Source organism: Cicer arietinum, chromosome 4 (genome assembly GCF_000331145.2).
Source record: "Cicer arietinum cultivar CDC Frontier isolate Library 1 chromosome 4, Cicar.CDCFrontier_v2.0, whole genome shotgun sequence".
NCBI lineage: Eukaryota > Viridiplantae > Streptophyta > Magnoliopsida > Fabales > Fabaceae > Cicer > Cicer arietinum.
Window position 1 is genome coordinate 1,401,507 of NC_021163.2, and position 15,647 is coordinate 1,417,153.

At 28.9% G+C, this 15,647-nt stretch overlaps 2 protein-coding genes and 1 non-coding gene across 3 annotated transcripts; 2 read left to right on the top strand and 1 right to left on the bottom strand.

Annotated features, from left to right (window-relative positions):
• Positions 1-6,737: 6,737 nt before the first annotated feature.
• Positions 6,738-8,410, top strand: LOC101511312 (small ribosomal subunit protein uS19x-like). Its single transcript, XM_004495075.3, has 4 exons — positions 6,738-6,877; positions 6,972-7,117; positions 7,505-7,562; positions 7,986-8,410. The coding sequence occupies exons 1-4, from the start codon at positions 6,875-6,877 to the stop codon at positions 8,232-8,234; spliced, it is 456 nt and encodes a 151-aa protein (XP_004495132.1). The 5' UTR covers positions 6,738-6,874; the 3' UTR covers positions 8,235-8,410.
• On the top strand, positions 7,203-7,286 carry LOC113786432 (small nucleolar RNA U30). The gene has a single exon (XR_003472716.1). It is a non-coding gene; the product is annotated as a small nucleolar RNA U30 (small nucleolar RNA).
• A 3,690-nt stretch (positions 8,411-12,100) lies between the features above and the next one.
• LOC101511638 (probable WRKY transcription factor 21) lies at positions 12,101-14,936 on the bottom strand. Its single transcript, XM_004495076.4, is given in 4 exon segments — positions 12,101-12,578; positions 12,580-12,700; positions 13,219-13,344; positions 13,499-14,936. Coding segments are annotated over 4 exon segments (1,212 nt in total). The 5' UTR covers positions 14,284-14,936; the 3' UTR covers positions 12,101-12,398.
• Between the last annotated feature and the right edge of the window lie 711 nt (positions 14,937-15,647).

Here is a 15,647-nt window from a genome sequence, read left to right on the forward strand (position 1 = left end):
TGTGAGAACAAACAATCTTAAAAGTAATATGAGATGTTGCACATATTATATGAATAGATGAACTCAAAATTGGTGTGTCTAGTATAGATAAGAAGTCAATCATTGAATTAAAATATGAGTATCGAGCAATAGGAGATAATGGGTTATATTTACCCATTATTTTATGATTTTTGCTAAATATAGTGTTATTAAGACTTCGTGAATATATCCTAGTGTTTTAGGCTTCGCTTGCGACCCACATAATCATAATAAACATTAATATGTTGACCCCTTATACAAAGATTTCTAATTTATAAGGTTAAATTACATCTGTGGTCCCTTAACTTAATTTCAGGTAACGTTTTAGTCTTTTATCTTTTTTTTTTTCGATTTAGTCCTTTATTCCTAAAAATATCAAATAAAGCATGAAAATATGAGTTTATTTGAAGATTTGTCTTACGAATTTGATAAAATTTGTATTATATTGAAGAATATAATTAATTTTATGAGTTTTGATTGAATTTTTTTTTGAATTTTTGTATAAAAAAGGATATCATTGTTAAAATTTTAAAACATAAAATATCAAATTGTCACTTAAAATTAAAATAAAGGACTAAGTCGGAAAAAAAAAAGATAAATGACTAAAACGTTACCTGAAATTAAGTTAAGGGACCACAAATGTAATTTAGCCAATTTATATTACTTATGTTCAAACACAAAACTAGTCTATATATTAACATATTAATATTTACCTATAAAAAATATAAAATTAATTACACATAATACTTGATAGAGGTCCCACATTGAAATACCTTCATGTAAATACATTAAAAAATGTTTGGAGAGATTAAATCATCATTGTGGTATTTAAATCTTTTAAGAGTCATTATAATCCTTCAATGTATTGAAATTGTAAAATTATTTATGAGTGTATCTTTTTTTAATAAGTTCGTAGACTAAACTGAATAAAAAATACACATTCAATGACTAAACTAATTAAGAAAAAACACATTGAAGAATAAATTAAACTAAAAAAACACGTTTAAATATTTTGTAATAATCTTGATATATTTAAATATAATAAAGACACTACTTGACATATTCAAGATAGAGTTTGCTCTATTGGCAGCATATTCAATATTTTACAGCTATATGATCTAATTGTGATGATAGTACATTTGTAGTAATATATAGTATACATGGCTATGAGATGAGATTTTTTGTTAAGATTAAGATATATAAATTTTATGGAATGTCGCCCCTACACACTTTGTTTAGGCATTGTCGACTTAAACCAAGACAATTGTTTTACATATCCAAAAAAGTAAATGTTTTGTTTAAAAAAAAGTCTCCAATTTTTTTTATTTTTTTATATTCTAATATTTGTTGAAATTAAAAGTAATAAAATCTTTATTATAAAAAAATTAATAAAATTTTATATAAAATTAATATTTTTTTCAATAAATATTAAGTCAATTGACTATATTATTAATTGTAAAAGAAGTATTATATAAAATTCATTATATTAATTGAATAAGTTATTTTATATTTTTAAAATGTCTTAAAATTAAATTTTGCTATTTGTTTTAACAATTTTACAAAAATACTATTATAAATTTTACAAGACCTCAAATTAAAATTCATTTTAAATCCCGTTATATGTTGGACCGACTTTGTATTTAAGGATGACGCCGTTATATAACTATATATATTATATATATATATACTCATTAGATATCTATTAAAATACATAAAATTTAGAAATTAAATATAATACAATATATTTCTAGGATAATTTATTGTATTTTCGTGTTCTCGATTTTGAAGAAATAAAGTTAAAAGAAAAATAGGCTAAGTACATATTAATACAAATTGTTAGTTTAAATATTTATGTTTTTACACAATACATGACACCCCTAAATAAGTATTATTGTTATATATTTTTAGAAGAAAAAAAAAACTTATAGTCATGATCGGTCATGGGTCTGCATACCAATGAGAACTATAAGGGTCTCCAAAAATATTATTATAAGATAAAAGTTTGCATGTATTATAAAACTAAAAAAATTCATAATTCATAAACATATACAGATTTTAGGAGAAAAAAATAGGGTTTAGATTTTTTGACAAAAAAAAGAGAAAAATATAAACAATTTCTCAATATTATTTATGTTATTTATAATTTTTTTTATATTATTTATGATTTAACCTCATAATTCAGAAATAGAAGCAAATTTTTAGAAAGAACAAAAAAAGGATTTAAAATTTTGGACAAAATAAAAAAAAAAATGAATTTCTCAATGTTATTGATATTATTTCTAAGTTTTTTTTTTTATGTTATTGATGGTGTTTACAATTTAAATAAATAAAAAATTCTTTATTCAAATTTTAGTATTTTTTTATTTTAAGTACAATTTTTAAAACTAAAACAAGACCTCCAGACCACCCTACTTGTAGTTGTATTGAATGGACATATATGTTTTTGTTACTTGGATTCAAATTATTGTCACCTAGATTTTTTTTCTATCTTTGTCACGAAAATTCTAATAGTACAACTTATCAAATACATGATCCATATTTTACAATATGCATGAATGAATCAGTGTGTACTTATACGTGATCCATATATTTGTCGAGAGACAAATTAAGCAGCACATGTAGTCTTTAAACTTGGTATTTCCTTAATAAAAATATATTGTTCAGTTTAATTTCGGATTTTGCTTCTTTAACTATGTTGATAGAAATTTGGTTATAATTTTTTGTAGATTTTTAGTTTTAGTTATTTGTTTTCTCGAGACATGCCCCTCTCTCTCATGAAAAAATATAATGCTAGTAAACATGTGGTCTCTCACATATTAGACTTTGGACTTCACATTAACTTTTTAAAGTCTATTGAGCATCCAGCTTCACGTAGGCGATTGGATTTTCGCTTGCAAAACATTTGTCATATGATTAACGATTAATTTTTTTAAATTTTAATTGTTGATTTGATTCTCCTCCTATTTTCATTCAATTTGTGAAATTAGTTTTATTTTTATTTTAAAATTAAATAATTTTTTTGTTCTTTTTAATTAAAATTTACGATGTCATATATTTTAAACGATGTGACATATAATACACTGATGTTAAATGATTAATATTTATGAAATTATATTAAAAACTTATAAATTTATCAGTTTCAACTTTTGAAATTATTTATTTTTGTAATTTAATTAAAAATTAATTGTAGTTTTGATCTTCTGTTTTAACCAATTTACGAAATTGGTCATCCTATTTAAATATCTCACAATTTTGATTCTTCCTTCAAATTTTTAAATTAAAAAATATTGATGCAATATATTTTAAATGATATAGCATGTGATACAATCATGTGGAATTGTGAACATTCATGAAATTACCATAAAACGATCTCAAAATACTAATTTTAAAATTTAAAATTTAAAAGTATTAATTTTTGTAATTTAATTAATTAAATATAACAAATTAATACATTTAAATAATTATACCTCATGAGATTACATGTCATCTCATATAAAATAGGTCACTTCGCCTTTTTTTAGTTCAAAAATTTGAACAAGCGACAAAAAATGTCGAATTTTAAAATAGTGGAACCAATTTCGTGATTTGGTGGTGAAAATCAAGAGATCAAAACTACAATTAAATCATTAATTAATATTATATTAATAATTAATAAATGTAAATGGTTCTACATAACGGAATTGTATACCACGTAATTTAAAATATATTCAATCACTACTTTTTTTTGTTAAAAAGAATGAAAAAGTGACCAAAAATATCAGAGTTTCAACCACGGGACCAATTAAGTGAATTAGTGAAAATAAGAAAATCAAAACTGCAATTAAACATTTTTTTACATTACTTAATATGTTTTTTCTATCCCATAATCAAAAAAAATTATAAGAATAACAACAAATGAATCAATAGTAATTTGAAAAATAAAATAGATGCAGTAAATCTAATATGTTAATTTTTGTTATAGTAATAGATGGCGTTACCTTCATTCATAAGTCTTAGCTTAATTTATAAGTATCGATATTATTAGGATGTATATCATGTTTCGAGTTTGAGCTCAAAATCTCACAGTTATTCTTAAATTTCTTTACCCTTTCATCTATAGACAATAAATATAGAATTGTCTTCAAATTGATTGGGTGATGCTGGACAAGTGAACCCTTTTGCACCATATATTCGTAGAATGACAATCGTAAATTGCATATGTGCGAACCATCAGAACTCATTTCAATGTTGATGGAAAATTTTATTTTGATCGGGTGATTTATTTTTTGATAATCAAACTCAGGGCAGGGACGAAGAATAGGTTAATCGATAAAGGCTATTAATCTTGTTGTTATGTCGAAATTGTATTGGGAGTTTTATACTTCTCATAATAATTAAGCTATTTTATTTTGATCCAAAGTTGTTCAGAAATGTTCTCCAATCTCTTGTCTTATACCTTCTTCTATTTGGGCTAGTATTAAAAGCTTGTGATATATTGTGTTGGATAATTTTGAGTGTCAATTTGGGGGTGATAAAGAGGTGGAATTTTGGATTGACTTATGGGTTGATCATCATATGGTTTCCCCTCGCGATATTCCTTATAGTCTTCACGATAATATTGATGCTAAAGTTAGTGATTTTATCAAATATGATAAGTGACTCCTTCCAGGTTTATTTATCCACAAGTATCCAAACATCCTTGAGATTTTGAAGGATGTATGCATTCCTCTTAACCAAATCCTTGATAAAAGAAGGTAGCTGCATACAAATTGAGGTTCGATCACTCTTAAAGAAGTCTACTAATTCCTCAATTCAGATGGTCTTGTTCTTAATTGGGCCAAGCTAATTTGGAACCATTTCATTCATCCATCTAGATATTTGATTTGTTGGGAAATGCTTCATAATTGTCTCCCTACCAATGATAATCCCTAGAGTAAGGGGTTATGTTACAGTACCTATGTGTAATCTTTGCTCTTCTGTTGCCGAGACAAACCAACATTTATTTTGTGGTCGTTTTTTTGTCTGCCATGGCTGGTCTTGGATGAGTTCCACTTTTCATCACATTATTGACATCGCATTAGTGAGATCTATTTTATCTATATGTAAAAAAATGTGAGTGTCACAAGCAAAAAATGTTATCTCATCGATCATTGTCAATTCTTTTTAGAGCATTTGACACTATCAAAGCAAGCTTTTGTTTCAATAATAATACTATTTCCCTTTAGGCCACCTCTTACCTTATATTTGCGGACATCTCTCTGATTGATCACCTAAGTAAAAGGGTGGCTTCAACCTTTATTTAGGAATTCACCGTCTTCATTTTTTTCCCACGTTTATGATAATCCCCTCAAAGCTCCCAATATTAGGGAGATTAATTGGCATACTTCATCCTCTAGTTAGATTAAATACAACACATACGGTGCGGTGTGTGGTGTACCTAGTTTTGCTGTTTGTGCCAATATTTTTTGTGATTATAGTGCAGGTTTTATGGATAGTTTTGAGGTTAACACTAACGTCTATTTTGTTTTGAGATACTTGTTTAGAAGAATTGGAGCAAACTTTGGTTGGAGTGTGACTCTCAACTGGTAATTGAGACTTTATGCAACACTAAGTGATATGTATTTCGACTTTTTTCTCATATTTATTATAAAATAAATCATTGTATTGTCAAGCTTGCCACTTATGGTTTGACTATTGCTAATTTTAATTGGTGGGAATTCTTTCATTCTTTTATTGAGGACCGGGCCGGCCCAACACGTTATGAAGCCTAAAACCAAATTAGTTTTTTCAAATTTTAATAAATAAATTATTAATATTTTATTTAATAATTATATACATTTTTTTAACAAAATTAATGGCATTTTCAAATCTATTTTCTCTATATTTTTCAAATAATGAAATAAGACATTTCAACGGTTTTACGGCAAACTCATGTAAATTTTTTCATATTTTAGTTGAAGAAGAAAATAATGTGTATATATTGTACCACTCCAGAAACACATGTATGTTCACTATTTATCTCATGATTTTTCAATTTATAACTAGTATTTCTCATATGAATGACGTACTCACTTTTTATCTCATGATTATTCAATTTATAATTAATATTTCTTTCATTTCTACTGTCTTAATTATCCAATTTAGTTATAATGAGATAAGAGATGAGTATTGAATAATTTGTAATAAAAACAAAATATTTTATTTAATTTATATAAAATTTTATCAAAATTAGTTTTAAGAATATTAAAATGTGAGACTTTCGTTCTTAAATAAAAAAAATTTGAGGCCATTTTTTTAAATAAAAATTTTGTTTTTTAGAGAAGTCTCACTTGCGTTAGCGGGTCTGATTGGGGATAATTTTGGTAGGAATAGGTTAGGGCTCTCTAATTTTTGCTTTCTATAATATGCAATGTTTTATGGCTTGAGTTTTGGTCTGATCTCCCTTGCTTTTGTATCACATTTTGGTTGAACATATTTTGTTTGGAATGTTGCAAGTGTTGTCTACGTACTCTTAAAAAAAAAAAAGTGACATAGTTAAAGTGAAAATATATCAGAATGAAATAAATATTTATTTGTTACATTAATATTATTTCATAAAAATAAAAATATCAACAATGATAATTTTAAAAGAAATAAAAATGAAATTCCGATTTAATAAAAAATAAAATAAAATAAAATTGTGAAGATTGATTATAATTTCATATCCCAGCCCATAAAGGATTGTGGGCAGGTAAGATGGTCCATTGGGCTATAAGACCAAACCTAGTTAGCCATATAAAAACGCTGATAGTTCACGTTAGAAGAACCCTAACCTGTGAAGAGAGCGAAGCACTGCAAAGCTAAGGAAGAGGCGCAGATATCGTTATTACTAGCAATCATGGTGAAAACCCTAATTTATTTTCTTCCATCGTTTTCTCTCATATTCTACTATGAATTTGCATTGTTGAATGGTTGATTTATTGTTGATATTTCAGGCAGATGTTGAACCAGAGGTCGCACAAGGAGTTCCAAAGAAGAGAACATTCAAGAAGTTCAGTTTCCGCGGAGTTGATCTCGATGCTCTCTTGGACATGTCCACCGATGAACTCGTCAAGCTCTTCTCTGCACGTGCACGTAGAAGGTATTACACTGAATCTAAATCAATATGCTTTTGTTTTCCCTATGTGTTGTAGTTGTTTATTTGAAATTGTAAACGAGGGAGAAGGTGCTGTGATGATTAGATGAAATAATCTCGTTAATCTGATTTATTATGAGGATAATTTTTCATATCCATTCATTATTTTCTGAGCACCTCTCTATAACATTTTTTAGATTTTACATTTTAGGTTATTTGTTAACAGTCGAATATTTGTATTTTTTTCGTTATTTTATTTTCTTGACTGAAGAAATTTTTTGGTATCTGATCTATCGAATTATATGAATAATTCTGAAGAAAATGAACTTGAATATTTGTGTTTTTGTATTCTATGATTGTTGTGGTTAAACCTATTTCTATTACTTTTTTCAGGTTTCAACGTGGTTTGACCCGCAAACCTATGGCACTCATCAAGAAGCTTCGCAAGGCGGTCAGTATTCTATTTGTTTACGAATCTATGTCTTCAATTTGTGAATTGATAATTGGTTGATTTTGATTTAGTGTTTAGGGATTTATTGAAGTTGTTAATAGGAAGTTATGTATCGAATGGAGGGTAATGTTTTAATGATTTAGCAACTGGGGAATTGTTTACTTTCCATGAGATAGTTTATTTAGCGTTTTCAGATATGCCTTTGCAGCATGTGTCTTATAAAGTTACTTTTATTTTTAGTGTAGATGGTTGTTATAATTCTGTTTCTCTCCCAGAATTGAATTACCCCTGGACTTGGTTCATTTATCCTCACCATAATTTTAATCGTATTCTATTTGACTATTTGATTGTGTATCTAATTAATTGTTTGAGGTGTTGTTTGTATTTACCTTTAATTTGATAATGGTTTATATATTGTAACAGAAACGTGAGGCCCCAGCTGGTGAAAAGCCGGAACCCGTGAGGACCCATCTTCGTAACATGATCATTGTGCCTGAGATGATCGGTAGCATTATTGGTGTCTACAATGGGAAAACCTTCAATCAAGTTGAGATTAAACCCGAAATGATTGGTCACTACTTGGCTGAGTTCTCAATCTCTTACAAGCCTGTTAAGCATGGAAGGCCTGGTATTGGTGCTACTCATTCCTCAAGGTTTATTCCTCTCAAGTGAAAATTGTCACCAATTCCCCACTCCCTTCGCATTTACTTGAACTATTGTTTGTTTTACTGGAACTATTTTAATATTTGATGTCTACTTTATTGTTTTGACATCTAGGATATCATATCAGAGTTTTGGTTTTGAATTATATCTATTAATGAGCTTTAAAACTTCTATTTTATGGTTCATAGCTCTTCTATTTTTTTACCATAACAAGCTCCAATAGTAAAAATAATCGATGAGGAAATAGTTATATATTACTTCTTAATTGTGTAGCTCCTGTTTTGTTTTCTAATACAAATCTACTAGGTGGATGTTTGAAATTTTATTGAGAATGACAGAATCATAAATAATGAACCATTGCAAATTTGGCCGGAACTGTGTTTTAAATCTTCAACAAATCACTATAGTGTGACTGTGATTTTGTCTACAACTCATGGCTCGTCCAAACATACACTAGAAGACCCGCCAAATTAGTCCAAATTTAGAGAAATCGATTCTATTCTCTCTAAACATTTTTTACCGTATCCTGTAACATTAAATCTCATAAATAAATTGAGTATTGTTGAAATTTTAATCGTGTTAAGCGCCCCCAATACAAGTGCAATTTTTGCATGACACTCTTGGCAGTACTATTAAACTCATTCTTCGCTATAACCAAACAACGTTGTCCTTGTCTTTCAGCTGCCGACTGCCTATACTATTGCAGTCATGCTCTAGACCACCACCGCACTGTTATCCATGATTTTCCTACAAACCTCCTGATTTTACTATTCTATGTTCACTGTAGTGGTTTTAACGCAGAGTCTTCTTGATTTTGTCTATGAGAGAACTTGCGATGCGTGCCCCATTAGCAAAAGGCATTAGCAATAGAATGAAAGATTAATGGATGGACCTTCCAATAGAACTCGATTTGTACATTTATAAATGGTATTCCATTAGTTCGTACTTCTTTTACTCATACGTAATTCATACTTAGGAGACTAAAAGTACTATAAATCTTACAAGTTATTTTTTCTCCTCTTCTCTATAATCCAAAATGAATCTTCACTGGCCAAAATTACGCAATTAAATTTGTACTTTTGAATGTACGGCTCTCTCTGTGTAAGCCACTTTTCAAACTTTAGATTAGCTGCATTTGTTTTTTCCAAACATTTTTAGCAATACTAGGAAGAGTAAAAGTTGGCCATATTTTTATTACATAGTATTTTAGGAACATCTAAATATAAAACAACACATTAAAGTTACTATCTATTTTTTTAGTATAAGAGAAAAACGGCTGGGGGAGTATATACTAAGATTTCAGTGCAAAGGTTATGGGCAATAGACATGTAGAAAGTTGTATATTTACTGCAGGAGAGCTACTTTTATTCTCCATATCTTTCTAAAAAATCGAATGTGTTTAAAAGTATACTTGTGGACGGAAAAAAATTATATATATTTTAAAGACAAAAACCTTTTTTTATTTACATTTCGAAAATATATTTTTGAAATATATTGTGGATTGTGGACGTTGGAAAAAGAAAATCCATGTCCGGATATGTATAGACGGAAGAGGTAAGCCTCACTTCAATGGGCTCAACCCAAAACATTCGTTGGAATAGAAACTCAATAAGAACTATTTTTCTTTTCTTTTCTTTTTTATAATATTTTTTAAGAAAGTACCAACATTGCCCCCAAAAAGAAAGAAAGAACAATTTGAAAAACAAAATGTGTGATTAATCACTTTTAAAGATTAAGAAAGCCAAGTGACCAAGAAACTATCACTAATTGGTTGTATCTTCTTGCATCATTGTGTAATGAATGAAAGTCTTAATGCGTGTTAAGTGGTGGTTCCTAATTTGACTATTTAAGTATTCTCCTTCAGTCCACCACTAATAATGATAGTGGATCCTTACGTAGTATTTGTTCCATCAAAGGTTATAAACTTTGCACAAATTATCATCAATCAGTTGAAACAAAAGTCTTCCCTCAATGATTCTATATTAGAATTAAACCATAAATAAATTGATTATGGATGTTGCCTTGATTTTTTATTATCAAAGCATATCCAAAATTAGGCAGGTCAGCAAAGCCTTTGCACTAAACGCGTGTGCTAGTTGAAGATACGTGGATAACAGCGACTGGGTCTTTTACAGAATCAATATCTTAATGTATATTGATTTGGCATCTTAGTCTAGAATGTAATCCTTATAGTTACTCAATAAAAATCATATATTTCATTTAATTATCAAATTAATTTTTTTTATTAAATATATCAATTCTATAATTTTATACAAAATTTTATAAATATTAAGTATAAATAAATATTAATGATTATAGTATATAATTATGAATTTTGAATTTATATAAAATTTTGTGAGTTTGATCGTTAATATATTATGTCAATAATCAACAGTTAGATTAATAAAATTTACTGTTGATTATTGACATAAAATATATTAATAATCGAGGACACAAAGTTTATATAAGTTCGGAATTCGTAGATATGTTATCTAGCTATCGATTATTTATATTTTTTTAAAGGTTATTATATATTCATTTAAAATTATTGAATGAACTATAAAATTCTACAAATTTATTCAATAAATTTTTTTTATTTGAAGGCTGAATTGATTAAATTTGTCGTTCATATTAAATTATTAAAAGTAATAACTCAAAATTACTCTTAGAGACGATGAATCTCCAATATATATATATAATTAATTATATTTTTTAGTATTTAATATATATATATATATATATTATATAAATATTTTTTATATTATCAATCATGTACAATCATCACATCATTAGAAATATTTGATTTTTAGTGTAACTATTTATATAGTTACACATGATTAGATGAGTTGTGACAATGTACAATTTTTAAAATTGATAATGGATGAAAATTAAACTTTTATATTCACTATCCGTTTTGTTATTTACTAATGAGATTTATTACGTGTAATGTTATACTGCACATGTTTAAAAAACTCTTTATCTTAAATTAGTGAGTGTAGTCAATATCCAGTCGTTATCTGAAAATATTGAATGAAGCAAGTGATTACAAAATATCAATGATTTGCAAGCATTGGTGGTCAAAAGATATAATTTATTCTCCAACAATATTGATAACAAATTGTATTAGATTGGACCCAATAAAACTATGATCAAGCATGAATGCCCATATTGGTCCCCTTGCAACTCACATGTTCTGTTGAGAAATTTTGACAAGCCAAGAAGAGAACACTTCTATTAGTAGCTTACAATAACAGATGGAAGCTTTGCAATGCAGCTAAGGCAAATCAAGGAGGGTCCAACTTTAAATTATTTCTTTTGTCATGATTGTAAGAAGATTTTTTTATAGACGAATCTTAGAAGTTAATATATATGTTAAAGGAAGGAAAAAAATGTTAGTGTCAATATTGAACTCTAAATCTCCCGCATTATATATAACTTATTTGATGTCGTGAGAAGATGTTATACCAACCCAAATTTGGTCCAATTTACCTAGAAATAATTGTATAAATTCCACATTCAATTTCAAACATCAGAATCATGACAGAAACCATCCTTAATAAGATTTTACTTACTTTCAAATAAATTTCAGATTATCTAAGTCCATTTCCCTTGAGAATTGAGGGTTAAAAAAATTACAAACTTAAAATAATATTGAAATAATTTACAATATATTTTTAAAATTCTTTGAGGTAAAAATATTTTATTATTAGCTTGGTATAGTAAGAATTTCTAATTTCTGATTAATTGACACCAAAGAATACCATACTTGTTGGCACTACAAGCAAAATCAGTTATATAATGGTGTTTGTTTTCATTGTAGTCACGCTTGGAACCGCAGTCTTGACATCAAGTTTGACAAAATTACAGAGGCAATGTAACTTTGGTAAAGCTCCAAAAAGTAGTTTTATAATGATTTCATCAAACTTTTGGTCAATTCAAACATGTACTTACAAAACTAACGAGACTCAATTGAGGTGCTCTAAAATAATCAATTTGATAGAACCTAGATTGAAAGAACAAACTTGAAAGAGTTTCCAATGACAATTCCATTGATTTGGAGAACCCCAAAATGTTGGTAACATGCTTAAAAATAATAAAATAGTTCTTACGAAATGAAACTGCCCAATTTTACATACTCCTGCACTTAACCGATCATCTTCATCCACACGCTCTCTAAATAACCGACTCCTCAACCAAGCTATCCAAAAGCCAAAATCTGCAGCCTGCTCGCATCACTTGAAATATGTACAAAAACATCTCAAGCCAAATCACATAGAGGTTTTGACAAATTGAATGATGGACTAGATTATTGTCAATCTCTCCATGTAGTTCATGCATTCGCAGGTTGTGTTGGTAGTTTGGGATGGTTGTGTTCGCCTTCATAGGTAACAATTAACATTGTAGGCTCCTCCAAGCACCTCTCAACATGCTTCCTAGCAGGGCAGCCTCTCATGCTGCTACACTTATAATATCCCCTAAAGAAACAAAATAAAGACGTTACAATCAGTTTCCTCAAACATAAAACTTGTAATTCACAATTCAACTTTACACTTTGGCAATAATGTGCAAACAATGGAGCATGAATTTCAAGGATTTCCCAAAAATGTTTTCAAGAATTTGTACCGAAAAATGAAGTGTGACACCATATAAAAAATAATATTCAAAGGACCACCTCAAAATCTAAACAATGTTCTCATCAACCTGAATACCAACTAAGAACTAATTACAAACATGGACAGAGGAATGTATTAGCAACTGCAATAAACATGTTACATATCCACACACCCAAAATTATTAAAATCCCAACAGGCTAATAGTACATTGTGATCATGTCAACACACTTTAATGGCCCAACGAAGAAGAAAAATCATAAATGCACACCAAACAGCAAAATAGTTCAGAAGTTTTATAAAATTATTAGTTTATCACAGCACAATCATATTCATTTTCTCCTTGAATCAATTAAATCTCTAAAATAAAAGGTTGAACATACCTAGGGTGAGGAGAGCCCTTGATTGGCTTCTGCCCGTACTTCCTCCACGAATAATCATCAGGAGGGATATCTGCAAGTTTGTTGCTGATAGCAGGCACCTTAATTGATCTCTTCACTCTATGTTTCCTGTCACAAGAACAAATTGAGTCATTAATGGCATAATAGAAAACTTCTTAAACCTTTTAAGCAATAAAATTAATGATCAACATAGCGAAGCGACTGTAGTACCATAACCTAAAAGAAAGAAGAATTACAAATCACTATGCAAGCTGAGTCTTACCTCTTCTTTGAACAATGGCATTTAGAACTGCTTCCACATTTCAAGCTTCCCTCATCACCTCTAGCAGAACACTTTCTCTTGTGCTGTTGCGAATTCTGATCCGAAGAGTGCGGAGCTCCTATTAAATGGAAAGAACTTCCATCTAAATTAGCCACACTTCCATCTATGCTCAAGGAAGAAATGAAAGACCTAGTAGATGACATTGTCGGTGTGCAGCTAGTATTGTCGAAATTCAGGTTTATTCCGCTAGTAGACCTTCGGAACATCATTTCTGCTTGATGCTTCATTTGTTGTTGCTGCTGCTGTTGCTGCAACAACAACCTTTGTTGTTGTTGCTGTTGAATGAAGTGATAGTGATTCGATGCAGCTTGTTGAGCAAGGTGAAGAGGACTTTTCCCATTAGTACTCAATTCCAACGACGAGTTTCCAAGAGAAAGTGGATTTCTTATGGTTAAGGCAAGTTCCGGATTTGATGAATTCTCAAGAGGGTAGTTAGTTTGGGGGAAGTGAAGATTTTTGGTGTTGGTTTTGCAAATTGGGTTATCTAAGAAGATAGTTTGAGTTTGAGAAAAAGGGAATTGTTGATGTTTTTTAAACTTCCTAACTCTTGCATGACCCAAACCATTATGAAGCAAAGACACAACTTTCTTGAACCTATTCACAGCTTCACCAGTTTCCAACATTAAATTCCTATGATGAACTTGATCTCTTGGTTGAGACAACATACTAAGAACTCTATGACAGCTTTCAACAGCTGTTCTGTTAGCTTGTTCAATCTCTTCCATTTTAGCCTCTCTATCTCTATCTCTCTCTCTATCTATCTATAAAAAGTTCAGAAAAAAAAAATAAAAATAAAAACAAAGTTCCTAAAATCAAAAGGGGAAGAACTAATTTTAAGGCAAACACACACCAGAACTCAAAGAAAGCATCTCATTTATCCACAAATATATCAGACATTGAGTCTTATGTGGCAGATAAAATGACCCAGATGATAAAAATCCCATTTTTCACCAGACAACAACCGCAAAAATAGGATTTTTAGTTAAAGTTTCAAATTTTTCAGTTCATGAGAAAAAAATAAAGGTTTAATTTTTGGAATCAAATAACAGTACCTTCCAACATTACATAGAAAATACCAAATAAAAAGACCCAATTTTTCTGTGACAACAAAAAAAGAACTCCAAAGTACAGACCTTGATGGAGTTGGTGTTGTGAAACCCTAGATTCTTCTAGTTGTTGTTGTTGTTGTTTCCATGGGGTTTGAGATTGAAGGTGTGAAATAGAGGACTTTGTTGTTCCCTTGAGAATTCACAGAACTATCAAACGCATAAGAATACAAAGCTTTCAACTTTAGACTAAAAATATATATAATATAAATTAAAGTCCAAAGCAACAAGCAAAAAAAAAAAACATTTTATATTTTGTAAGTTGTAACTCTATAGAGAGAGAAGAAAAAAGATGAGAGTTAGTTTAAATAAACAAAATGCACAAGAGAGAAATGAAACTGCTGTCTCTGTCACAGATTTGAAGGTGGAACCCACACGAAGACCTTTGTTATTCTTTTTTCTTCCCTTATTTTAGCTTTAATTAATACTATTTTCTTAGACCTACCCATTTAAGCTTCACTTTTACTACTTTTACTTCTCGATGCAATTCATTACTACTGTGTTTCCAGATTTTTTTTCTTTTCAGTTTCAAGTTTTGGACTTACCTTATTCGCTGCTTTTTTCCTTCATTTTTTAATACTAATATCTAATTCTCATTACTGGCTAAATATTATTTTCTTCAAAAAGTTTTGATTGGACAATTATACATATAATATAATTCGTCGGGCTTAAACTGCATAAAAATTAAACTTTTTATATTTATGTTCTTTTCTTTTCTTTACGAAATAGAGTACATTCTTAAAAATAAATGGAGAGTAGTCAACACAAGCACCCAAATTAGTTTTCCAAGATCAAAAGTTTGTAGGATATTTATGTTGAAGCGTAGTATAAACAAATACTCTCGATAATTTAAGTTAAATATAATAATATATTTTTATTTGATTTTTTCTATTTAATATTTTAAAATTTGGGTAAATACTTATATTGTTATGCTTAGCATATGCTATTGAAGTTTTTGCATGTATCATGAGTTTGTGAACGCG

Bases quoted from the DNA above. Each gene is read 5' to 3' on its own strand.
- LOC101511312 (XM_004495075.3), top strand. The intron at 7,118-7,504 runs GTATTACACTGA...TACTTTTTTCAG, and splicing joins TCTGCACGTGCACGTAGAAG to GTTTCAACGTGGTTTGACCC. The intron at 7,563-7,985 runs GTCAGTATTCTA...ATATTGTAACAG, and splicing joins TCAAGAAGCTTCGCAAGGCG to AAACGTGAGGCCCCAGCTGG.